Source organism: Ahaetulla prasina, chromosome 1 (assembly GCF_028640845.1).
Source record: "Ahaetulla prasina isolate Xishuangbanna chromosome 1, ASM2864084v1, whole genome shotgun sequence".
NCBI classification, from domain to species: domain Eukaryota; kingdom Metazoa; phylum Chordata; class Lepidosauria; order Squamata; family Colubridae; genus Ahaetulla; species Ahaetulla prasina.
Window position 1 is genome coordinate 368,366,567 of NC_080539.1, and position 26,912 is coordinate 368,393,478.

General features: G+C 46.0%; 1 protein-coding gene across 3 annotated transcripts in view; it reads left to right on the forward strand.

The window, feature by feature from the left end:
* The window catches only part of POLRMT (RNA polymerase mitochondrial), an 89,920-nt gene that overhangs the window by 48,371 nt on the left and 14,637 nt on the right, over positions 1-26,912 (forward strand). For all 3 annotated transcript variants that reach the window (XM_058163546.1, XM_058163547.1, XM_058163548.1), the window contains 8 exons: positions 1,034-1,819; positions 2,687-2,809; positions 4,833-4,955; positions 9,411-9,590; positions 12,667-12,753; positions 15,503-15,616; positions 23,645-23,697; positions 25,112-25,210. In XM_058163546.1, coding sequence (XP_058019529.1) covers positions 1,034-1,819; positions 2,687-2,809; positions 4,833-4,955; positions 9,411-9,590; positions 12,667-12,753; positions 15,503-15,616; positions 23,645-23,697; positions 25,112-25,210 — 1,565 coding nt within the window. The remainder of the gene's footprint in view (positions 1-1,033; positions 1,820-2,686; positions 2,810-4,832; positions 4,956-9,410; positions 9,591-12,666; positions 12,754-15,502; positions 15,617-23,644; positions 23,698-25,111; positions 25,211-26,912) is intronic.

Consider the following 26,912-nt stretch of genomic DNA (forward strand, 5'->3'; position numbering starts at 1 on the left):
CCTTTAGAACTTGTGGGTGCGCCATCACTGGCGGCTTTCAAAAAGAGACTGGACAACCATTTTTCTGAAATGGAATAGGGTCTCCTGCTTGAGCAGGGGGTTGGACTAGAGGACCTTCAAGGTCCCTTCCGACTCGGTTATTCCGGAAAAGATTTCTGTAAAGCCAGTGAATTTGCCAAAGGTGGCCTGCCAGGGCCCAGGATAGCCCCAAAATAGTAGCATGCTTTTTCCAGGTAGCTCTTGACTTACAACCATTTGTTTAGTGTCCGTTCAAAGTCACAAAGCCACTGAGGGGAAAAAAGCGACCGGGTTTTCATACTTACCACCATTGCAGCATTCCCCCCCCCCCCATGGTCACGTGATCAAAATTCGGTCACTTCGCCTATACGGTCACTAACCGAATGGTCGTAAGTCATGGATGACCCTGTAGTATTAAGTGTCGTGTCCCACTCCTCCGCTGACGGCCGGGTCAGGGAAATCCGAATCAGGCGTGCCTCTGCAGCTCTGCCAAAGTCCTAGCAAAGTCCTCAGGGCAGGCAGGAGACCAGAAAGTGACTTCAACAAGATATGTTTAGACTTTGCCTGACTCAGAGAATGCCAGAAAGCAGGTCCTTTATATAGGCCATGGGGTGTGGCTCCGTGACTCAGCACTTATCCAGGCCTGCCCCTCCCTTCCTTCTGTTGCCTCCGCCTATCAAGTCTTCTGACGCGAGGGTCACTCCAGTCGGCAGCTGTTGGCAATAGACCTCCTTCAGGCTCACATGCTGTGGAGGAGGGGGAGGGGTCTAGTTGCTCCGTTTGCCTGGGCATGGAGCCAGAGCTGGGGCTGGAGATACTTCCTCCTCTTCAGCCTGTCTGGGCATGGAGCCAGGGCTGGGGCCGGGAGGCATACTAGGACATTCCTCCGTGTTCGGAAGCAGATAAGCAGGCCCCGGCTGTGGTGAGATTGGGCGAGACACAACATTAAGGAGGATAGCTTTTCTTTTTCTTTTTTTAATTTGAAAAAAATCCCTCTTTATTTTCCCTTTTGCAGATAGGTTTCATTAAACCTCACTCTATCCTGATCCGGATTCTTCAGGAGGCTTCGGAGACGACCCTGACCTTTGACTCCTTCATCCTCCCCATGCAGTGTCCCCCCGTGCCCTGGGTCTCTTCCCACTTCGGGGCCTACACTCTTTCTCCCGTCAAGCTGATGCGATGCCAGGACGGGGTAGTCCAGCACGAGCTGCTTTTGGACGAGTGCCCTCACGACCATCTCTGCTTGGTCCTGGATGCGCTGAACTTTCTGGGCAACTGCCCTTGGAAAGTCAACCAACCCGTATTGGATGTGATCATCTCCATCTTCAACGATAAAGGCGATGAGAAGTTGGACATCCCGCCGCCACCATCGTGGGAGGCCAAAGAGCTCGCCAAGCAGCTGGCCGAGAGTGCGCCAATGTCCCGAATGGCTCTCAAATGGAAGATGGCCCAGTGCCGTAAGAAGACCAGGGAGACCTACAGCCTGCGGATGGACATGCTCTATAAGTTGTCCATTGCCAAGCACATGAAAGACGAGGTCTTCTGGTTCCCCCACAACCTGGATTTCCGCGGGAGGACATACCCGTGTCCCCCTCACTTCAACCACCTGGGGGGCGACTTCACTCGGGGGATCCTCCTCTTTGCGGAGGGGAAGCCCCTTGGACCACGCGGCCTGGATTGGCTGAAGATCCATCTGGTCAACCTGACTGGGCTGAAGAAGAAGAACTCTCTGAAGGAGAGGTTGACCTACGCCAATCACATCATGCCGGACATCTTGGATTCGGCAGACAACCCGCTAATGGTATACGTTCAATGGAGGTGCCATGTTTGGGGGAAGCGTTGCCCTTCTCGGGCACACTTTGTGGGTTACCAGGAGTGGGCAGCTTGTGGGAGGGCTGGGGGCAATTAATCCGTGGGATGACTTGCCTCCAGAAGTTGGGTGTGAACATGTGTAGAGGAAGGTCACTAGTGAAGGGGGAAAACGTCAGTGGTGAAGCTAGGCAAGCAGGACTGGGATTATGATGTTTCTTGCTCTTGGAGATAGCTTGTGGGTCCTTTCTTTCATCTTCCTTCCTTCTTTCCTTCCTTCCTTCCTTCCTTCCTTCCTTCCTTCCTTCCTTCCTTCCTTCCTTCTTCTCTTCCTCCTCTACTTGCTGCTACTTCTCCTCCCCTTCCCTCCCCTGCCCTCACCCCCTCCGTTCTTCCTTCCTTATTCTCCTACCCTTCTTCTCTTCTGATCTCTCCTTCATCCCTTGCTTGCTTGCTTTCTTCCTATTCTTCCTTCCTGTCTTCTTTTCTCTTCTCCCCTTCCTTCCTTTCTCCTCTACTTTCTCATCCCTTCCCTTCTCCTTCTCTTCCTCTCCTTCCCTTCCCTCTTCCTCTCCTTCTCTTCTCTTCCCTTCCCTCTTCCTCTCCTTCTCTTTTCTTCTCTTCTCTTGTCTTTCCTTCCTTCCCTTCCCTTCCCTTCCCTTTCGTTGCATTCAGTTCATACTCAGTAAAAGTACCTTTCTCTATAAACATGGAGTTGGGGGGGTCTTTCTTTCTTGGGTTTTGAATGGAGGCACGGCTGACATTCTCCTTCCTTGAAGTCTCGTGGCTACAAGTACCGAACTTGTCGATTCTTCCCTGCAGTCACATTTCAAATTTGCTTCTCTTTCTCCGGTGACAGGGCAAGAGGTGGTGGATGGACACCGACGAACCGTGGCAAGTTTTGGCGTGTTCCATGGAGATTGCGAATGCTGTGCGGTCTCCCAAACCTTCAGAATACATCTCCCATTTTCCTGTTCATCAGGTAGAGTGCCTTGTGTGCTTGGAGATCTTTTTTTCCTTTGTTTTATACCTGGGCAAGCGATGATGAAAACCCCAAGAGGCTTTGAGGCAGCACCTGGATTATTTTTTTTATTATTATTATTATTATTATTATTATTATTATTATTATTATTATTATTATTATTATTATTATTATTATTATTATTAAATTAGTTGGCCACCCATCTCGACACACGACGACTCTAGGCAGTATTTATTTACTAACTAGCTGATAACCCGGTGTTGCCCGGGTATTTATTTATCCCAATCCTGTATTAGACAGGAAGAGCAACTTCACCATGAACCCTGATTTCGGTGAGAATTAAATTATTTAAAAATGTTTTCCCTGCGCCCCCAAAAGCATCAAGTAAAATGATACCACCTGTTTTGCTAGCTGATCCATGATCATTTGGTATGTTTTTTTCTGATCTTGATTTAGCAGTGGCTTCTTGTCTGTGATATATGCAGTAAGCTGCTGGATGTTGTAGTTCTCTTTTCTGGTGGGTACTCCTCGTTGAAAATGTGTGGGCCAAACATAATTTCTAAGGTTGGATTTTCCCCCTTACCAGAGGGAGCCCCCTTCTGGAGTACTGTGAAGCTGTTACCATGGCAACTCCACTGTACTGTACAGTAGAAGCCATTTTAAGGCAGTCCAGCAGAAGCCATTTTAAGGCACAACAGGCTGTATCTTAACAGAACACACATACACCAAGGGCAGTGGTGGGATTCAAATAATTTAACAACCGGTTCTCTGCCTAATGATTTCTTCCAACAACCAGTTCACCAATTCTCAGAAAGTTAACAACCGTTAACCATCAAACCGTTCACCATCAAATCTCAAAAATACACTTTTCCCAAAAGGTTTCCACAATTTTGGCAACTACTGTATACACTAGATTGCAATGAATGCAAATTTGAATGGTGCAATAGAGAGAGTCTTCGCATACTGACCGTACATACATACATGTACATATGTATGTACATACAGCATGCCTACTGTCCCTGTCCTAATGTTCCCTTTAATTGTATTCATTTTATGTATTCAATTCATGCTTATATATATTATCTAATATGTAGCTGACAAAATAAAAAAATAAAAAAATAAAAAAATACTTGGGGCCAGGGATGTGATCAAAGGCGCCATGTCATGTGACCACGCTGATTTATGACAGCAGTGATGGATGGCATACAAGCTTAATATATATAAATAATTTTAATTATGCATTATTATGTCTAATTTTATTTAATTATAATTATTACCATAATAATTATTAATAATAACAAATCATTAGGTGCAGATCCCAGGAGCCACTCCAGAGCTTGCTGGGTTTTGTGATTCAAGCTAATTTTTAGTATAATTGTTCTGTCCCCCTTCGCTTCCGCCCAAGCAATGGCTTAACTAGCCGGCACTATCAGCTCTGGCAGCAAAATAGCGAGCGTCTGCCAAGTGTCTCTGTTATCTCCCTTGACGCTGATGAGTCAAACAGTACTTCAGCTCTTATTTAAGCAGTTAATTTGCCTGCTACGAAGAGGCACAGCAGCTCTTGCTGCCTTTATATCCTGTGGGGTGTGGCTCCATGACTCAGCACTCCTTAGGCCTGCCCCACCCCTGCTTCTGTTGTTCCCGCCTCTCCTGCCTACGAGACCTAGGGTCCAGCCAGGCCTGATTGCCATCAGCCGGGTCTGGAGGCATGGCCTGTGGGGGGGGAAGAGTCAGGGGACGGAGGCCTCGTTATCTCCTCCACCTGGCCTGCCTCTGGCTCCTGGAGCTGAGCCAGGGAAGCCGGTGCTCCCAAGGTAAGTCCTGACGGCCCTTCCCCCTCACTTTCCAAGTCACTTTCTGGCAGGAGGCCGGGCTCGGGGGGCGCAGACACAACAATAATTTGCGACTCCAACCAAGATATTTTTGGGTGGGGAGTCAAGATGCCACTTTGTCCAACGTCTTCTGTTTTTTCCAAATTGCTGGCATTGGCTAATTCTCTCCGACGAACTTTTCCTCTCCTCAGGATGGTTCATGCAATGGGCTTCAGCATTACGCCGCACTCGGGCGCGACGTGCTTGGCGCCTACTCCGTCAATCTCGCCCCGTCTGGACGTCCTCAGGATGTCTACACTTCAGTGTCTCAGGAGGTGAGGCTGTGGCTCGGTGGGAAAAGCTGCTGGCATAAGCACCTTCATCCTTCTTTCATCCTAACCCTAAATTAAACTTTCATCCTACCTCTTCTTTCATCCTAACCCTACATTAAACTTCTGAAGAGTGCAACATCAGCGGTATGTACAGGTAATCCTTGACTTACAACCATTCGTTAAGTGGCCATTTGAAGTGTCAACAACTGTTCTCACCCAGCTCCCCAAACACAACAAACCCTCTGAAGTTAACCCAAGGATTCCTTTATTAGGAGTGCCAGCAGACCTGGCAAAAAGTTTCTCTCTCACTGCATGCTAACAAGTCTGTCCGTCCATCTGGGAGATGAATGGTTGTCTGCCACATTTATTCATCTCCGCTCCCTGCCTTTTATCCCCAGAGCTAGGGTGGGGCTACCCTGTAGGGAGGTTTACTAGTAGCTGACTTTCCCTGTATACCTTAGCTAAGTGCCCCTTTCTGCCACAGTGTAAACAGGTAGCGTTTTTAAGTCTGCAGACAGATCTCTGGTGATTACCACCACAACCTATGCAAATAGTACGAGGGAATTCTTTCTTACCCGACTGACCCTTTTGCGGCATTGTGTGAAGGCAGTTGATGTCGCTGTCATCGCCGGATACTTCTCCGGGGTCTGCTTCCTCCTGGTGAACAGTGAGGGGAGCATTCGAGGCAGGATGGCTGTTTCTCTGCTGGATGTCAGCTGTGGATCGATCTGACAGCTCTGTGGCGCGGGCTTTGTCAACCGCTGCTTGTAGCATCAGTTCAGTTCTGGGCAGGAGGCAGCGCTGTATTCGGAAGTCTCTCCGGCGACAAAATGGTCTAACAGGACGTCGTCGAGGTCTCGGAATTCACAGTAAAGGGCAGTAGCCCTCAGGGTGGCTATGTATTGTAATATAGACTCTCCCTCAGCCTGGTGTCTGTGGTAAAAAGTGTGCCGGCAGGAAATTCTCAATGGCATAGGCGCATAATGATTTCTAAATTTCGCCAGTAATACTTCCCAGATACCAAAGTTATCAGCTGGTGTGGCATGAGAGCCTCTGCGGTATTAAACATTTCATTTCCTTAGAAACTTAAAAAATAAGTTTGTTTTCAGCAAAATTGTTAGCCCTCAGAAATTATTTGAATTGGGTTAATTAAGAGTCCCAAGTTTCGGTAGCCTGATTAATAGCCACGAAATGAGTTAGGGCTGCCATTCCGTCAGACTGCGAGAACTAGAGATATGTATGAGGAAATGTTTTTTGTTTAATGGGTACAACCTCTCGTCATCTGTTCAGCTCTAGTGGCTTGTACTGTGGCTATTAGTGACTTCAGCCTTGGTTAGCGGTGACTTGATAGCTCTTACAGAGTGACTTTGCTCGTTCCGTTGCCTCATTCACATCCCACCTTCGTCGTCAGTTGTTCTGTCATGGAGAACGAGGGGGTGCAAGAATGGAGGCAAGACGGAAGGTAACGCTAACAAGGATTTATTGGCTAACAAATGGTTGCCGACGAGGCAGCTAAGAAGCTGCCTGCTCAGCTGTCGGCATCAGCTGAGTTCAAGCAAGCCCGCTCTATTTATATTGGGCTGTCAAACACAATGACCAATCAGGAACAAGTGAGGCATCCCCTAGTGGACCGGGAGAGAATTGCGAACACAACACTCTTCCTTCCCAAGGACCGGCCCACACATTTCCACTGGTCTCTCCTCTGCCTTCTGTGCATCCCTGCGTCAGGCACTGGACCCAGCTGTTTCTCCTCTTTCTCATCAGCCACCTCCAGACCTGGGAGATGTTGACTCTCCATCTGAGGGCTGATGGACGGCCCAGGCTCTGCCTCTGTCTCTCTCTCTCTCTCTGCCAGCTCCACTCCCTCTTCCTCCTCGGAGCTCTCAGTTTGCCTTGATGCTGACCCTGACTCCCATGCCTTCTTCTCCTCTGATTCGGCTGCTGGAGGGGCTGGCAGCCAACAGGCCACAACAACGACACTGAAGAAAAAGTGATTTAGGACCATTTTTCACCCTTAAGACCGTTACAGCAACCCCATAGTCACGTGATCAAAATTCAGACGCTTGGCAACTGGCTCATATTTATGACGGCCTCAGAGTCCCTTTTGCCACCTTCTACAAGCAAAATCAGTGGGGAAGCCAGATTCGTATAACAGCCAATCACCTGCAGTGATTCGCTTAACGCCGTGGCAAGAAAGATGGTAAAAATGGGGCGAGATTCACGTAACAACTCTCTCACTTAGCAATAGAAATTTTGGGCTGAATTGTGGCCGTAAGTCAAGGACTATTGTAGAGGAGTAAATCCACTGGCATCTTGCAGAAGGACTAGAAAGCAGTAGGGAGCCTCCGTGATCAGGAATGGTTTATCTCCAGAATTCCAGGCTGTTGTAATATATTAGCAACAGCAACAGCCTTTTGAGTTTTTCAAAGCTTTCTGGAATCAGATGTCCATGGCACAGTTGAAACAGGTGGTAGGACTCCTTTTTGGTGGTTCACAGCTTGCATCCGTTGTCCTACTGTTGACAAATGCTTGAGCAGTGGGTTGGACTAGAAGGCCTCCAAGGCAGAGGTCTTCAACCTTGGCAGCTTTAAGACTTGTGGGACTTCAACTCCAGCTATGCTGGCTGGAGAATTCTGGGAGTTGAAGTCCACAAGTCTTAAAGCTGCCAAGGTTGAAGACCTCTGCTCCAAGGTGTCTTCCGACTCTGTTATTCTATTATTCAAACAGAGCAGCAAAACGGAGTTCCTAGAATGAATATATTTTTCTGGAGCTCCTCTAGGATTTTGTCTCATTGGTGATACCACCAACTAGCTGCATAGAATAGTCTTTTATTAACTTTCCATGCCTGTTCACTCAAAAACATAGTTAACTAGGAAAGCACTAATGCAACCCCAAACAGTCTGCAGTCTGTAAAAGTACATTATCTCTTGCCTGTTTTACCAATTTGAAAAACGGACCTGTTTTATGACCCATTACATTACAACCATGGGCAGGGCGTTACGATTGTACAGGTAGCCCTCGGCTTAGTGCCTCAATTGCATCCAGAATTTCTGTTGCTAAGTGAGACATTCCTTGAGCGAGTTTTTTCCCCATTTTACGGCCTTTCTGGCCGCACAGCGGTTAAGCGAAGTGCTGCCGTTGTTAAGTTAGTCACACGGTTGTTAAGTGAATCCGGCTTCCCCACTGTCTTCGGAAGGTTCCAAAAAGGGGATCATGTGACCCCGGGACTCTGCAACCGTCATCAGTCTGAGTCAGTTGTCAAGCTTCTGAACTTTGATCAGATGACCGTGGGGATGCTGCAACGGTCGTAAATGTGAAAAATGGTCATAAGTTGCTTTTTTCAATGACGTAACTTTGAATGGTCACTAAATGAACTGTTGTAAGTTGAGGGCTACCTGTATGTTGAGAAGTATTTTGGTTTATATATATCAGGGGCCTCCAACCTTGGCTACTTTAAGCCTGGCGGACTTCAACTCCCAGAATTCCCCAGCCAGCTTTGCTGATATATATTAATATAATGTATATATATATATAATATAAGGGGTGTGTGTGTGTATGTAGGTCTTGGCATATTCGGGTCTTTTCCCATGTAAGGTTGAGAGTATCTTGGCGATGTTTTGATGAGGTCTCACTCATCATCTTCAGGCTGGTGCTTTCAGCTTTGTGCTTGTGCGAGCAAAGCATGGTCAGAGCTGCCGTGTCTCTATAAATACTGGTGAGGAGGTGGGGACTGTTGCTGTAAGCGGGTTGGTTGGCTGTGTGGTTGCATCTTGATTGGTAGATGGAGTGCGTGTTTGCAGATTAGTCGGCTGTTTCGTAGCATCCTGTGTGGGTGTGGTCCTAATTGTGTGCCCATTAGTCTTTTGTGTTGTAACGACCTGATTAATGGGCTTTCAACCTTATATGGGAAAATGCCAAGACCTATAGGACAGAGCATAACTGCTTCCCTTTTGCCTTTCAGCCACAATCCAGGAGCCCTCACAGGCAGTCGCTTTCAGGACAAACTATTTTTGTGTTAAATTTATATTTACTGACAAAGAAATAAAGGGAGACTAGTATAGATCTATTTCAAGCTATTTAGTTCTCATTGGCTAGCCATACCCTTCTGGGATTCAAACCTGGGCTTGCTTGCGTAGTAGGCAGATGTATTGGCCTCTAAGCCACAGGTTCTCCTCGCTTTGTCAGCTGTACCAGGGGAAAGATTAAGTGGGGTTTTTTTTCTATCGAAGCAACCTGGTCTACCCAAATATGGGAAGGAGCATACTGCTCCCTCCCATATTTATATTTATATATTTATACATCTATTAACAAGGGACCGGCTGCAACAATTGAGCCTCCCTTGTGCATGTGGGGCATTGCTTTGGCCAATGCAAGACTCAAGATCCCTGGTCCTCGGAGCCTGCTTAGAAGCATCTCCCATCCGCTACCATTTTATCCTCATTGCTTTCCCCAACGTAGGTGGAGAAATCTCGGCAGAAAGACGCAGAAAAGGGACTCAGAATTGCTCAGGTCCTGGATGGCTACGTTACTCGGAAGGTGGTGAAGCAAACCGTAATGACGGTTGTCTACGGAGTCACCCAGTACGGGGGGCGCCTCCAGATAGAAAAACAGCTCAAGGAGATCGAAGACTTCCCGAAGGCGAGTATTCTTCTCCCCCACCCCCAAAACAAAGAGTAACAAAGCCTAGCATCCTGGGCTGCAGGGAGCTCCTCTCCTCTTTCTCAACCTCAGCAACATTTAATGAATAGAATAGAATAGAATAGAATAGAATTTATTGGCCAAGTGTGATTGGACACACAAGGAATTTGTCTTGGTGCATATGCTCTTAGTGTACATAAAAGAAAAGATACCTTCATCAAGGTACAACACAAGGAGATCGAAGACTTCCCGAAGGCGAGTATTCTTCTCCCTCACCCCCAAAACAAAGAGTAACAAAGCCCAGCGTCCTGGGCTGCAGGGAGCTCCTCTCCTCTTTCTCAACCTCAGCAACATTTAATGAATAGAATAGAATAGAATAGAATTTATTGGCCAAGTGTGATTGGACACACAAGGAATTTGTCTTGGTGCATATGCTCTCAGTGTACATAAAAGAAAAGATACCTTCATCAAGGTACAACATTTACAACACAATTGATGGTCAATATATCAATATAAATCATAAGGATTGCCAGCAACAAGTTATAGTCATACAGTCATAAGTGGAAAGAGATTGGTGATGGGAACTATGAAACGATTAATAGTAGTGCAGATTCAGTAAATAGTCTGACAGTGTTGATGGAATTATTTGTTTAGCAGAGTGATGGCCTTCGGGAAAAAACTGTTCTTGTGTCTAGTTGTTCTGGTGTGCAGTGCTCTATAGCGTCGTTTTGAGGGTAGGGGTTGAAACAGTTTATGTCCAGGATGTGAGGGATCTGTAAATATTTTCACAGCCCTCTTCTTGATTCGTGCAGTATACAGGTCCTCAATGGAAGGCAGGTTGGTAGCAATTGTTTTTTCTGCAGTTCTAATTATCCTCTGAAGTCTGTGTCTTTCTTGTTGGGTTGCAGAACTGAACCAGACAGTTATAGAGGTGCAAATGACAGACTCAATAATTCCTCTGTAGAATTGGATCAGCAGCTCCTTGATCCAATTCTATTCCAATAGAATAGAATAGAATAGAATAGAATAGAATAGAATAGAATAGAATAGAATAGAATAGAATAGAATAGAATTTATTGGCCAAGTGTGATTGGACACACAAGGAATTTGTCTTGGTGCATATGCTCTTAGTGTACATAAAAGAAAAGATACCTTCATCAAGGTACAACATTTACTACGCAAATGATGGTACAATTTAACACTTAATGATGCAACACTTAATGATAATCATAGGGTACAAATAAGCAATCAGGAACAATCAGTATCAATATAAATCATAAGGGTTACCAGCAACAAAGTTACAGTCATCATCATCATATGAACAGACTTCAACTCCCAGAATTCATTGTTTTCAAAAGTGAAAGCTTAACCCTAAATGTTTCAGCCAAGGTCAGAATCCAGATTTTCGAACAGCGGTTACTTTCCAGAGGGGGAAAAAAAAAACATTACATCACAGCCCCTATGAATAGATTGCAGTGAGGTGAGTTCCTCTTCCACTCTGGGTAATAATCATAGAGAAAGTTTAAAAAAAAAACCAACTAAAGGAAGAGAGAAGGGGTGCCTAGAGTGGCTTTGTTTTTTTGCAGGGCCTTCTAGGATTGTGTCGCTGTTTCAGAAAGGAGAAGGGATCATTAATTCCTCCTCTCAAGACTAATAAGCCTATATGGCTGATCACGGTTGATTATTTTGACCCCGGAGTGATTTGGGAATGAAAACAACCCATCAATCAGAGTGAACTGACTGGTCAGTTATGTCGTTAGGGCAGGGGTCTGCAAACTTGGCTCCTTTAAGACTTGTGGACTTCAACTCCCAGAGTTGAAGTCCACAAGTCTTAAAGGAGCCAAGTTTGCAGACCCCTGGGTTAGGTTATTGGTATAATATGTGTTTAGGTCCTCCTTGACTTACAACCATTCATTTAGTGACCATTCAGAGTTAAAGGACACTGAAAAGGTTGTTAAAAAGGTTGTAAAATTGGATGTGACTCGATTCTATTCTCAGTTGTATCCTTTAGTTGAGGACTGCTTGTATACCCATTACTCACTATCAATAGCGCTTAGACTTACATACCGCTTCACAGTGGTTTTACAGCCCTCTCTAAGCAGTTTACAGAGTCAGCACATTGCCCCCAATAATCTGAGTCCTCATTTTACCGACCTGGGAAGGATGGAAGGTTTGAGCTGGTCAGAATCGAACTCTTGCCAATGAGCAGAGTCAGCCTGCAATACTGCAGTCTAATCACTACACCACCACATCTCTTCTAAGCATATCATGTGAACACAGCCATATATTCCTTTTACTTTCTGAACCATTCTTTTTTAAATTTCTCGCTGAAGTTTTTTATCTGCTTGCTTTGATGAATGGGCTACTGAAGTTTTGAATAGGTCAGTTGTCTTTTCTGTAGATCAGGGATCCCTAATCCCTGAACCAGGGATTGGTATTGGGCTGCGGCATGCCAGCAATCGGGCCGCACAAAGAAGTGAAGCCCCATCCATGGGATGCAGACAGCAAACAAAACCACAGCCAATGTTTTGAGAGTGCTATGGTGGTAGAGTGGTGAAAATGCAGTATTGCAGACTGACTTTGCTCACTGCCAGGAGTTCGATCCTGACCAGCTCAAGATTGACTCAGCCTTCCATCTTTCTGAGGTCGGTAAAATGAGAACCCAAATTGTTGGGGGCAATGTGCTGACTGTGTAAACCGCTTAAGAGAGGGTGGTAAAGCACTGTGAAGCGGTATATAGGTCTTAAGTGCAAGGGAGGGAGGGAAGGAAGGAAGGAAGGTAGGAAGGACAGACCATGATGGCACAGTGGTGAAAATGTAGTATTGCAGACTGACTCTGCTCACTGCCAGGAGTTTGATCCTGATCGACTCAAGATTGACTCAGCCTTCCATCTTTCCAAGGTGGGTAAAATGAGGGCCCAGATTGTTGGTGACTCTGTAAACTGCTTAGAGAGGGCTGTAAAAGCACTGCATATAAGTCTATGTGTCTATAAGTCTAACTATAAATATCTAAGTCTTCATGCTATTGCACTTCCTGTCTACAGTTCTTATAAGGAATCTTTTTCCCTGCTCCTAGGAGGATGTTTGGCAAGCTTCCAAGTATCTCGTCCGGCTAGTCTTTGAATGCCTTTCCGAAATGTTTTCCGGGTCTCGGGAAATTCAGGTAAAACTCATGAGTGCAAATTAAAGGAACTTGCTTGCTCCTTTTCCCCTTTTTTAGTCTCACGCTCTCTGGCCTGGTGCAAGCGCCATGCTAAAACGATTAAGAGTTTAATGTTGGTTTACAGGTAGATTGTTTGAAGCTGCAACGGCACTGAAAATAAATAAGTGATGGCCGTTTTTCCACGCTTAGGACTGTTGCAGCATCCGCGTGATCATGTGATCAAAATTCAGACGCTTGGCAACTGGCATGTACTTAGGATGGTTGCAGTGTCCCGGGGTCATGTGATCCCCTTTTGCAACTGTCTGATAATCAAAGTCAAAGGGGAAGCCGGATTTACTTTCCAACTGGGGTTACTAACTTAACAACTGCGGTGATTCCCTTAACCACTTTGGCAAGAAAAGTTGTGAAACGGGGCAAAACTCACTTAACAACCGTCTTGCTTAGCCGCTGAAATTTTGAGCTCAATTTGTGGTCGAAAGTCGAGGACTACCTGCATTCAATAAGTCAAAATCCTTTGGTTTTGCAGAAACTACTAGCAAGAGGGGGACAAACTTTGGGGGATACGAGATTGCATTTGTTGTGGGGCCCCAGTAGTGAAGCGATGAGAACTGTAGTGCTCAATAAACTGTAGTTTATGTTTCTCAATAAACTGTAGTTTATGTTTTGCGGGGGATAGGCAGTTGGGTAGAGTTGTTTGTTTATTATTATGTGACCTTTAATTCTGCCTTTATTATCCTTTATAAATAATTCATGGTGAAAAACATACCTGATACCTCTTCCTCCTCCTGTTTCCCCCACAATAACCCTGTGAGGTATATTGGGCTGGTAGAGAGTAACCAGTTCAAAATCACCCGGTTGGCTTTCATATCCACCGAGCCTGCTCTCATTCCTAAGACAGGACTAGAATTCACCATCCCCTGGTAATTGGCCCAATGTCACCAAGACTGCTCTCATTCCTAAGACAGGACTCATCATCTTCTGGTAATTGGCCCAAAGTCACCAAGACTGCTGTCATTCCGAAGACAGGAAGACAGGGCCGGTGAATGGCGCAGGCTGGTAAGGCCTGTTATTAAGAACAGCCTGTTATTAAGAACACAAAGCCTGCAATTACTGCAGGTTCGAGCCCGGCCCAAGGTTGACTCAGCCTTCCATCCTTTATAAGGTAGGTAAAATGAGGACCCAGATTGTTGGGGGGGCAATAAGTTGACTTTGTAAAAAATATACAAATAGAATGAGACTATTGCCTTATACACTGTAAGCCGCCCTGAGTCTTCGGAGAAGGGCGGGGTATAAATGTAAACAAAAAAAAAAAAAAAGGATTAGAACGCACCATCTCTTGGTTATTAGCCCAAAGTCACACAGCCGGCTTTTGTGCCTAAGGCAGAACTGTAATTCACCGTCTCCCACTTTCTTGAGCTGTGGTGGCGCAGTGGTTAGAATGCAGTACTGCAGGCTACTTCTGCTGACTGCCGGCTGCCAGCAGTTGGGCAGTTGGATTCTCACCCACTCGAGGTTGACTCGGCCTTCCGTCCTTCCGAGGTGGGTAAAATGAGGATCCAGATCATTGAGGACAAGATGCTACTTCTGTAAACCACTTAGAGAAGGCCATAAAGCACTGTGAAGCAGTATATCAGTCTTAAGTGCTATTGCTATTGCTATTCTAGCCTGGTGCCTTATAATATGTTATAATAACTGACACGTTTGGGGTATAGTTCCCGGACTTCTTAACTCATATAGTGTTCTGTCCCCTCCCGGCCTCAGCCACGCGAGCTGGCTAAAAGAGCCAGTAATTGAGTTCATGGCTGCTATCAGTCCTGGCAGGGAATCTGCAGCTGCCTGCCAAAGTCTCCCTTATCTTGGGGTTGCCGGGCAACCAGGAAGTCAGCAATCCAGGCTGAATGTTCAGCTCAATTCTCCACGAGTCAAAGAGTTAAGCTCACTTCTCCACGAGTCAAATAGTTCAGCTCAATTTTTGCTCGTCACGGAGCAGAAGAGCAGCCAGGGCTGCTTTTATATTCTGTGGGGTGTGATTCCGTGACTCAGCACTCTCTAGGCCTGCCCCACCCCTTCCTTTGTTGCAGCCGCCTCTCGTATCTCTGAAACCTGGGATCCAGCCAGGCCTGATTGCCATCAGCCGGGTCTGGAGGCGTGGCCTGGGGGGGGAGAGTCAGGGGACGGAGGCCTCGTTATCTCCTCCACCTAGCCTGCCTCTGGCTCCTGGAGCTTAGCCACAGGAGCTGGTGCTCCAGAGGTAAGTCCTGCTGGCCCTTCCCCCTCACTTTCCGAGTCACTTTCTGGCACGGGGCCCGACTCGAGGGGCGCAGACACAACATATAGCTAACAGGGTGCTGGTGGGGAAATTCAAAGCTGTAGGCATCTCTGAGGAAGGCAAAGACCACATTGTGGAATTCTTGCCTCACATCCTCCCAAAATTCCAAATATAGTAATAGCACTTAGACTTATATACCGCTTCACAGTACATTACAGTCCTCTCTAAGCGGTTTACAGAGTCAGCCTCTTGCCCTTTCAACAATCTGGGTCCACATTTTGCCCACCTCGGAAGGATGGAAGGCTGAGCCAACCTCGAGCCCTGTGAGATTCGAACTGCCCAATTGCAGTCAGCAGAAGCAAGCTACAGTACCGCACTCTAACCACTGGGCCACCTCTTGGTTCCTTTCTTAAGCTGTTTCCACCGCACCTCACCCTCTGCTTCAAACCATCTGGTTCACCTTCTCTTTTGGTCCTGCAGAACTGGCTGACCGAAAGTGCCTGGCTGATTTCCAAGTCCGGCCAGACGGTGGAGTGGGTGACGCCGCTGGGTCTGCCCATCATTCAGCCTTACCATAACAAGAAATCCATATTGGTAAGAACTCTCTAGGATGTTTGCTTATGTCACTCAAAGCTCAGAATCCAGGTTGAATCAGGATCCACAGGTGCGCCCAGTGGGAGGTATTAACTCCAGAACTACAGGCCGTCCTCGACTTACGACCATTCACTTAGAGACCGTTCGAAGTTACCACGGCAGTGGGAAGAGACCCGTCCTCACACTTAAGACTGCTGCAGCATCCCCACGGTCACGTCATCAAAATTTGGGCACTTGCCATCTGGCACGTATTTACAAGACAGGTAGTCCTCGACTTACAACAATTTGCTTAGTGACTGTTCAAAGTTACAATGGCGCTGAAAATGGTGACTTATGACCATCTTTCCCACTTGTGACCGTTTCCCATGATTTACATTCAGAGGGTGGACAACTGGTTCACATTTATGACCGTTGCAGTGTCCTGGGGTCACGTGATCCCCTTTTGAGAGCTTCTGACAAGCAAAGTCAATGGGAAAACTGGATTCACATAACGACTGTGTTACTACCTTAAGAACTGCAGTGATTCATTTAACAGCTGCAAGGACAGTGGCAAGAAAAGTTGTAAAATGGGACAAAACTCACTTAACAAATGTCTCACTTCACAATATAAATTTTGGGCTCAATTATGGTCGTAAACCGAGGACTATTTGTAGTTGCTGTATTCTGGGGTCATGCAATCACCCTTTGCAACTATTCCAAGGGGCTTCCGACAAACAAAAGTCAATGGGTGAAGCCGGATTCGCTTAACAGCTGCAGTGATTCATATAACAACCGTAGCAAAAAAAAAAAAAAAAAGGTCATAAAATCAGGCTTGACTCAGTTAAGAACCACTTTGCTTAGCAATGAAAATTCTGGTCCCCAGTTGTGGATGTAAGTCGAGAATGACCTATACCAGGGGTCTCCAACCTTGGCAACTTTAAGCCTGGAGGATTTCAATTCCCAGAATTCTGGGAGTTGAAGTCCGCCAGGCTTAAAGTTGCCAAGGTTGGAGATCCCTAGCCTATACAGTCCCAAAAAGACTTAAACCTTTGGCTTAAAGCAGAAAGTTCCTGTTCCCCCTGGTTGGGCTACAGAAGAGATCTTGGGGATTAGTGCAGGGGTGAAATGCTCCCGGTTCAGACCGGATTGCCCGATCTGGTAGCGATGGCGGCGGGTGGTTCGGAGAACCAGTAGCAAAAATCTCTGGCCCTGCCCCAGCTGAGCTGCGCGATCATCAGAGGGTTTTTTTTTTTACTTTTAAAAGCATTTTTTCTTCGGCCGAGAAAAAGCTTTTAAAAGTAAAAAAAAAAAAGCCTCTGATGATCACGTGGCTCAGCTGGGATTGTCAGAACCCTTTAAAAGCTTTTTTTTAACAACCTCTTCGGCCGAAGAGGTTGTTTAAAAAACAACAACGCTTTTAAAAGGCTCCTCTGGCGATCACAGCTGAGTTGCCTGATCGCCAAAACCTTTTAAAAGCATGTTTTCTCCAAGCTCTTCGACCGAAGAGGTTGTAGAAAAGATGCTTTTAAAATTTAAAAAAACAAAAGTTGGCCACGCCCACCCAGTCACATTAGCCCCCCCCCACCACCACCAAGCCATGCCCACAGAGCCGGTAGTTACAAATTGTACATGTCACCTCTGGATTGGTGTCTTCCATATTGTTGATTATTATGATTTTTGCAAATCACCTTGGCTAAATCTGTAACAATCCAACAGGAATGACAGGTAACAATCCAACTCCTTTTCCTTCTCCCTCCCTCCCATCCTCCTCCTCCTCCTCCATCTCCCTTCTTTTCCTCTTTTCCTCTTCCTCTGCTCATCCAGTTGTCTTTTTCCCTCCTTCCTCTTTTTCCCTCTCCTTCATCTCTTCTTCTTCTTTTCTAGTCCTCCTCTCACTTCTCATCCTCTTCTCGTTCCTTCTTTTTCCTTATCCCTCCTCCCCTCCTCCTCTTCTTCTCCTCTTCCTCCTTCTCCACCATCCCCCCTTTTCCCCTTTTCCCTCCTCCTCTGTCTTAAATATCTTCTCCTCCTTTTCCTCCTCCTTTTCTTCTCCTATTCCTGTATTTTTTTTCCTCCTCCTTCTCTTCCCCTCCTTTTCCTTCTCCCTCCCTCCCCTCCTCCTCTTCCTCCTCCATCTCCCTTCTTTTCCTCTTCCTCTGTTCCTCCAGTCTTCTTTTTCCTTCTCTCTCCCTCCCTCCTCTTTCCTCTCCTCCCTCCTTTTCTTGTCCTCTTCTCACTTCTCATCCTCTTCTCTTCCTTCTTTTTCCTTATCCCTCCCTCCCATCCTCCTCTTCTTCTCCTCTTCCTCCTTCACCACCATCCCCCTTTTCTTCCCCTTCTCCCCTTCCTCCTCCTCCGTCTTAAATATCTTCTCCTCCTCTTCCTCCTCCTTTTCTTCTCCTATTCCTGTATTTTTTCCTCTTCCCTCCTTCCTCCTCCTTCTCTTCCCTCCTTTTCCTTCTCCTCCTCCTCCTCCTCCTCCTCCTCCTCCCATCCTCCTCTTCTTCCTCTTCCTCTGTTCCTCCAGTCTTCTTTTCCTTCTCCTCCTCCTCCATCTCCTTCTTTTCCTTCTCCTCCTCCTCTTCTCCTCCTCTTCTCCTCCTCTTCTCCTCCTTCTCTTCCTTCTTTTCCTTATCCTCCCTCCCTCCCATCCTTCTCCTCTTCCTCCTTCACCACCATCCCCTTTTCTTCCCTTCTCCCTTCCTCCTCCTCCGTCTTAAATATCTTCTCCTCCTCTTCCTCCTCCTTCTCTTCCCTCCTTTTCCTTCTCCTCCTCCCTCCTCCTCTTCCTCCTCCATCTCCCTTCTTTTCCTCTTCCTCTGTTCCTCCAGTCTTCTTTTCCTTCTCCTCCCTCCTCCTCTTCCTCTCCTGCCTCCTTTTCTAGTCCTCTTCTCACTTCTCATCCTCTTCTCTTCCTTCTTTTCCTTATCCCTCCTCCTCCCATCCTCCTCTTCTTCTCCTCTTCCTCCTTCACCACCATCCCCTTTTCTTCCCTTCTCCCTTCCTCCTCCTCCGTCTTAAATATCTTCTCCTCCTCTTCCTCCTCCTTCTCTTCCCCTCCTTTTCCTTCTCCCTCCCTCCCCTCCTCCTCTTCCTCCTCCATCTCCCTTCTTTTCCTCTTCCTCTGTTCCTCCAGTCTTCTTTTTCCTTCTCCTCCTCCTCCTCTTTCCTCTCCTGCCTCCTTTTCTAGTCCTCTTCTCACTTCTCATCCTCTTCCTTCTTTTCCTTATCCTCCCTCCTCCCATCCTCCTCTTCTTCTCCTCTTCCTCCTTCACCACCATCCCCTTTTCTTCCCTTCTCCCTTCCTCCTCCTCCCTCTTAAATATCTTCTCCTCCTCTTCCTCCTCCTTCTCTTCCCCTCCTTTTCCTTCTCCCTCCCTCCCCTCCTCCTCTTCCTCCTCCATCTCCCTTCTTTTCCTCTTCCTCTGTTCCTCCAGTCTTCTTTTTCCTTCTCCCTCCCTCCCTCCTCTTTCCTCTCCTGCCTCCTTTTCTAGTCCTCTTCTCACTTCTCATCCTCTTCTCTTCCTTCTTTTTCCTTATCCCTCCCTCCCTCCCATCCTCCTCTTCTTCTCCTCTTCCTCCTTCACCACCATCCCCCTTTTCTTCCCCTTCTCCCCTTCCTCCTCCTCCGTCTTAAATATCTCCTCCTCCTCTTCCTCCTCCTTTTCTTCTCCTATTCCTGTATTTTTTTTTCCTCTTCCCCTCCTTCCTCCTCCTTCTCTTCCCCTCCTTTTCCTTCTCCCTCCCTCCCCTCCTCCTCTTCCTCCTCCATCTCCCTTCTTTTCCGCTTCCTCTGTTCCTCCAGTCTTCTTTTTCCTTCTCCCTCCCTCCCTCCTCTTTCCTCTCCTGCCTCCTTTTCTAGTCCTCTTCTCACTTCTCATCCTCTTCTCTTCCTTCTTTTTCCTTATCCCTCCCTCACATCCTCCTCTTCTTCTCCTCTTCCTCCTTCACCACCATCCCCCTTTTCTTCCCCTTCTCCCCTTCCTCCTCCTCCATCTTAAATGTCTTCTCCTCCTCTTCTCCTCCTTCTCTTCCCCTCCTTTTCCTTCTCCCTCCCTCCCCTCCTCCTCTTCCTCCTCCTTCAAACAGAGGCAGGAAAACCAGAAAGCTGAGGCCAGATGAAACGTGGGTGCTGGCTGGGGTTTTCCCCGGGGTGTGGGGGAGCCTTGCAGTCAAGAGCACCCCCTCAGTAGCCTCCAACCCAAGGAGGATGGGGAGAGTGGTAGCATGACTCAGCATTTTGCAGTGCTGGAAGGTATGAGTCACAGCCATTGAGGGGGGGGATGACTCAGCAGGCAGGACAGCCAAGGGCGATTTTGCCAGGAGGAGCAAAACAGCTGTTGAAGCTTCGGGAAGAAAAAGTGAAATTCTGTCTTGCCCATGGGTTTATTTATTTATTTATTTATTTGTTTTGTTTTGTTTTTTGTTTTCTTCTCCACCCTTTCAAATACACAACCCTATACACATTGCAAAAATCTCAGCCTCTTCCTACCTATTTCTAAAAAGAAATAGTGGTGGGGTTTGTTTTTGTTTTTAAGAAATCAGAGCTGGTTATATGGAGGCTATGGTTACCTCTTATTTCCCCTCCCTCTCCGCACCCCCCCTCCCCCCAATCCATTTCTCTGGACCAGTATTGCTCAGCCTTGGCCCCTTTAAGATGGGTGGACTTCAACTCCCAGAATGCCATGCTGGGATTGACTCTGTGTTTATATCCGTTGCCCTGAAGAATGGAAGGGCCTTATACTCTGGGCCAGGGGTCTCCAACCTTGGTCCCTTTTAAGACTTGTGGACTTCAACTCCCAGAGTTCCTCAGCCAGCTTTGCTGGCTGAGGGACTCTGGGAGTTGAAGTCCACAAGTCTTAAAAGGGACCAAGGTTGGAGACCCCTGCTCTGGGCTCTCTCAGCAGGTGGGGCTGGTCAGAGAAACAGCAACTACACAACACTTTGAGGCAGAGGTCTCCAACCTGGGCAACTTTTAGTCTGGAGGACTTCAACTCCCAGATTTCCCCAGCCAGCTTCAGCCAGAGTTGAAGTCCTCCAGACTAAAAGTTGCCCAGGTTGGAGACCCCTGCTTTGAGGAATTGACACCTGAATTTGCATTTTTCCCCCTCTCCCATCCTTTCTTCCTCCCATTCCCTTTCATGTCATGTCCTTAAGATTGCAGAGGAATTGACTTTGTAACGACCTATTCTTAAATTATACATATGTGTATGTAAAAAAGAGAGGGGCGGGGCAAACCTCGCTCCCTTCTAGCACTGATGATGTTACCTAGTTGGGTAATGAGACGTCTGCAAAAAAACAACAACAACCCAACCAAGCTCAGAGGGTACCAACCAAGACTGAATGATATTTGCCTGTTGTCAACAAAGCACCATCGCACAGGACATACAGGAGAAAGGTTTTGGGGGCAAAAAGCTATCAAAACACAACCCCTTTTGGAGGGTCCCAATGCTTCGTTGTGCGCTAAGCTGCTTCCAAACTGTTGTTTTGAGGAGAAGAAGAAGATGGGTCGATTGTTATCATTTTGGAAGTGTTTTATTTAAAAAAAAACAACTCAAAATGGAGCGTTTCAAACACTTTGAGAATGAGGCAGCTCTGCTTCGGTTGTTTCCGACCTGAAGCGATCTGTTTTTGCACTTGAGACCGATTTTGAAATGTGTCAGCAGGTCACTTTTGCCAAAAGGGTAACTGGATTTTGTTAGGTTTTTTTTTTCTTCATTCTTTGAAAACAATTTGCTTCTCACCCAGGAAGCTTTTTCAGTTCCAACTGACTTTTGGGGAATGGAAGGATTTATATCCTCCTTATATCCTCCCTATTTATAACAGAATAACAGAGAGGGAAGGGACCTTGAAGGTCTTCTAGTCCAACCCCCTCAAGCAGGAAACCCTACACCACTTCAGACAAATGGTTATCCAATCTCTTCTTAAAAACTTCCAGTGTTGGAGCATTTACAATTTCTGGAGGCAAGTTGTCCCACTGATTAATTTTTCTGTCAGGAAATTTCTCCTTAGTTCTAGGTTGCTTCTCTCCTTGATTAGTTTCCATCCATTGCTTCTTGCCTTGCCTTCAGGTGCTTTGGACAATAGGTTTGACCCTCCTCTTTTGTGTGGCAGCCCCTCAAATATTGGAAGACTGCTATTATGTCCCCCCCCCATTCCTTCTTTTCCTTAAACTAGACATAACCCAATTCCTATAACTGTTCTTCATGTGTTTTAGCCTCCAGTCCCATAAGCACCTTGGTTGCTCTTCTCTGCACTCTTTCTAGAGTCTCCACATCTTTTTTATTTTGAGGTGACCATATCTGGATGCAGTATTCCAAGTCTGGTTTTATCAAGGCATTGTAAAGCAGTAGTAGCACTTCATGTGGCCTTTATTCTATCCCTCTGTTAATGCAGTCTAGAAACTGGCATTTACTTCCAATTTCCAGCAAAACACCCCTTAGCAGGGGTGAAATCCAGCAGGTTCTGACAGGTTCTGGAGAACCGGTAGCAGAAATTTTGAGTAGTTTGGAGAAGCAGCAAATACCACTTCTGGCTGGCCCCAGAGTGGGGTGGGAATGGAGATTTTGCAATATCCTTCCCCCAGGAGTGAGGAGGGAATGGGGATTTTGTAGTATCCTTCCCCGAGGAGTGGGGAAGGAATGGGATTTTGCAGTATCCTTCCCCCAGGAGTGGGGAGGGAATGGGGATTTTGCAGTATCCTTCCCCTGCCACGCCTACCAAGCGATGCCCACAGAACCGGTAGTAAAAAAATTTGAATTTCACCACTGCCCCTTAGTAAATAATGGATTCACGCAGTGACCACGGCAGTCCCTTAAAAATGCTTAACCGCCACAAAACCATGTGCAAAGTTTTTTATTTTTAAAACACATTAAAACGAAAGACAAAACATACAACATTTATATAGATATCACTGTTTATCAGCTATTCAAGACAGTCCTTTCCTATTATTTACACATATTTTAGTTCTGTCTTACTCTATTTTTATTTATCTACCGTTCCTATTTTCTAACCATTCATACCATTTGCGCCAGACCTTATAATATTCTGTGTCCTCTTTTTCTTTAATTTCTTCTGTAAGTTTGTCCATCTCTGCATATTCTAATATTTTTTTAATTAGTTCTTCCTCTGTTGGTGGATTTTTATTCTTCCAATTTTGGGCATAGGCTGTACGTGCTGCTGTTAATATATGGAGTATTAAATATTGCGTATCGTTTGTATAATTTTCTGTTGGAATCCCTAATAAAAATTGTTCTGGCTCTCCCTTTATTAGTTTCTGTATTATTTCCTGTAACCACTGCTTAATTTTGGCCCAGAATTGTTTCGCCACTTGGCAGGTCCACCCGAGATGATATGTTCCATAATTGCTCTTGCATTTGCAACACTTTGGTGAGTTATCGGGGAACATCTTTGCTATTCTGGCTGGTGGTAGATGCCATCTATGGAACATTTTCATCTGGTTTTCCTTGTATGCTGTCGATATTGTCAATTTCATGTTTGTTCTCCACATCTTTTCCCACTTCTCTAATTCTATGGTATGGTTAAAGTTTCTTGCCCATTTAATCCTGGTATCTTTCACTATTTCCTCTTCCATTTTATACTGTAACAAGAAATTGTATGTTTTACTAATTAATTTTTGGTCCGTCCCATATATTATTTTATCCAATTCATTTTGTTCCAATTGAATCTGATTAGTTTTAGAATCTTCTAAATATTTTGATCTGATTTGGAGATACGTCCACCATTCGACTTGTCTATTCAGATCTTTAACCGCCACAAAACAGGTCATAAAATTGAGCGCTTTCCCACGGTGACTTGCATAACAACCATCACACAACCAAAATTTTACACTCGGTTACGGTAACGGTAATAAGTCAAGATCTAATTCTGTATGGGTGCATCCCGTTAGTTGGCAGGAATTGTACTCAGATTAGGTAATTACAGATAAATACTCTGAAAATCACTCTTGGTCCTTGTGCTCTTCTCTGTGTTGACTTCCAGAAATACTTCTTATAACCAAAATTGCTTTTTTTATCTCTTCCCATCCAGGTAAAAGGTGACTTGCAGAGCCTCCATTTAAAATCGAACTACAACGTGGGCCAGTGAGTATCTCTCTGAAGTAAACACTTTTCTTTCAAGTCCAGAGTGGGAAATCTGAGTGGCAGGACAAGAAGCAATGGATGGAAACTAACCAAGGAGAGAAGCAACCTAAAATTAAGGAGGAATTTCCTAACAGTTAGAACAATTAATCAGTGGAACAATTTGCTTCCGGAAGTTGTGAATGCTCCCATCACTGGAGGGTTTTAAGAAGAGATTGGACAACCAGATGTAGGATTTCCTGCCTGAGCAGAGGGTTGGGCTAGAAGACCTCTGTGGTCCCTTCCAACTCTATTATTCTGTTATACTGTTAAGATCCAGTTCTCTTTCATTCCAGCTGGCACAGTCTAGGAGGGACCTCTATGGTTATTTGCACCTCCTCCGATTTAAAAAGAAAATGCCATTGATCAGACATGCTTAATGAGGGGAGAGGTTATTTCTTCTTTCAAATTATTCAAACCCTGATTTTGAACTAGGAAGTGTACATTTTATTCGTTTATTAGATTTAGACCGGTGTGATGGCATAGTGGTGAAAATGCTCGCCTCTCACTCGGAAGGTTGAGAGTTCAATTCCAGGCAACGGAATTCTGAGTCCTTAGGGAGATAGGGCGGTATATAAATATAAATAAATAAATAAATAAATAAAACGGGCAGATGCTTCTCTATCAGGGTGCAAAGAGAAAATATCTGCTGTGAACCTCGCATAGGCGTCAGGAAGGGCAACTGGGCAGTAAACGCTCAGCTCCATTCAGTCGCCCCGACTTCATCCTGAATAAAGGGATTACAGGGTCGTAAAAAGGGAGTTTTGTTTGTTTATTAGATTTGTTTACAAACCCAAAATATTGATTGATTGATTGATTGATTAGTTTGCAAATCCAAAATATTTACTAGATTTGCTTGCAAATCCAAAACATTTATTTATTTTCCTGTTTCTTAACTATCCATCTCTTGTCAGAGGTTTAACTTAAATCAATTCAGTTTATGTATTCCCTACCTGGTATCAGATGGGGCATCTGAAGGGTTAACCTCACTTTTTTCCAGCGATACTGATTGATTGATTGATTGATTGATTGATTGATTGGATTTGTTTAGCCACCCATCTCAAACCAGTGACTGTGGCGAACGATCATACATCAAATTCTTCGGGTGCTTCATGAGAAAGCCTGTTGTGCAGTGTTTCTCAATCTCGGCCAATTTTTAAGAGGGAGGTGGACTTCAATTCCCAGAATTCCCCAGCCAGCGTGGAATTCTGGGAGTTGAAGTCCACAAGTCTTCAAGTGGCCAAGTTGGGAGAGCCCTGGGCTAGATTAACGGGATTGGTTTGATTGAAATGTTGGTCGCAGCTACAGAAGGGTCTCGATTAGGGTGAGTGAGGTGGGCCTGGAATTCAAAAACTGCTCTGCTCTGCCTTACCTATAGGAAGCCAAATACAAGAAAGCAGAAAAATGCCTTCCCGCCCAACTTCATCCATTCTCTGGATTCCAGCCACATGATGTTGACGGCTCTGCATTGTCAAAAGTAAGAAGGGAATTTGAGAGGGCGGGGGAAATCCCCTTTGTGTCGTGACCAAGGCCCAAGTATTGATTACTAAACTCAATTCAGTCCTCAACAAACTTATTTTATTAAAACAGCTGAGAATTAATTCATCTCAGTTTCGTCCCAAACAAATTCTTCATAAACAGCCCTTCAGCCTTACCACCAACCTTAGATGTCTTTGGCAACTTGCCAAAGGCTTTTCTTGGCAAAAACCGCACAAAGTTCAAGAGACGCGGACAAGAAGCACGGAAATCAACGTTGCTTTCCTACAAAGAACCCAACGGCTCGTTGCTGCTCTTTTAAGCCTCATGGAGTGGCCAATCATCTTCTGGCCTTACTCCTGAGTTGTCCTTTCTTCTTCAGCTGCTCTTGCCTTCTGGCAGCTCTTCGCATGCATGCACTAGGAACAGGCTCCTCCTGTTCCTCTGCCTCTCTGCTGTCCGCCTCTGGAGGCTCCGGAGTCCACGCATCACTCCCAGATGGTCCTGGCCCCATCTCTGCCTTTGATGCAGAGCCCTCGTCCAGGCCTTCCCCTGACTCCAGGACTGGCCCATGGTCCTCCCCAGTCTCCTCACTGTCGGACTCCGCTGCCAGGTCCGCAGGCTGCTGGCGGACCACAACACTTCGATGGGTATGCCCATTTTTAAAAAATTGTCCTGCATACTACAGGTACATCTCTACTTACGACCGCAATTGTGCCTAACACTACTGTTGCTCAGTGAGACATTTCTTAAGAGAGCTCCCCCCCATTTTACGACCTTTCTCGCCACAGTGGTTAAGTTAGTAACCCGGTGGTTGAATTTGGCTTTCGCGTTGACTTTGCTTGTCGGAAGGTCACCAAAGGGGGTGTCACAGAGCCCAGGACTCTGCAACCGTCGTAACCATGAGCCAGTTGCCAAGCAGGTGAGTTTTGATGACGTGACCATGGGGATGCTGCCACAGTCGTGCGCGAAATTCTCATAAGTCACATTTTTCAGTGCCGTTGTCCCTGCAAGTGGTCAGTGAACGAACTGTTGTAAGTCGAGGATTACCTGTATTTATGTATACAGGTAGTTCTTCTCTTACGACCGGTCTCTTAGCAACCATTTGAAGTTCCCATGAACTCCAGAAACGAGACTTATGGTTCCGATATGCAGCCCCCCTCTCCCCCGCCCCCAGGCATGGTCAATATCTGACGCGTGAGTTTTGATCACATGGCCATGGGGATGCCGTAACGGTCGTAAGCGTGGAAACCAATCATAAGTCACTTTTTTCAGTGCCGTTGTAACTTCAAACGGTCACTAAATGAATGGTGGTAAGTCAAGGACGGCCTGTAAATTCCGCAATGAACGTTGTGGGATGGACTAGATCAGGGGTCTCCAACCTTGGCAACTTTAAGCCTGGAGGACTTCAACTCCCAAAATTCCTCAGCCGGCAAAGCTCCTGGGAATTGAAGTCCTCCAGGCTTAAAGTTGCCAAGGTTGGAGACCCCTGGACTAGATGATCTCTGAGTACATTCAAATTCTTTATTGTCTCATTGATTGGGGCTACTTCGTTCTCTATTATCTTAACTATTGTTCAAATTTCCCCCTTGCCTTGCCTGTTTCTACTCGCAGTCAGTAAGCCAAGTTGAGGCTTGCCCATAGCCTTTCTACTTCCAGTTACAGGTAGTCCTCGACTTACCACCGTGCATTGAGTGACCATT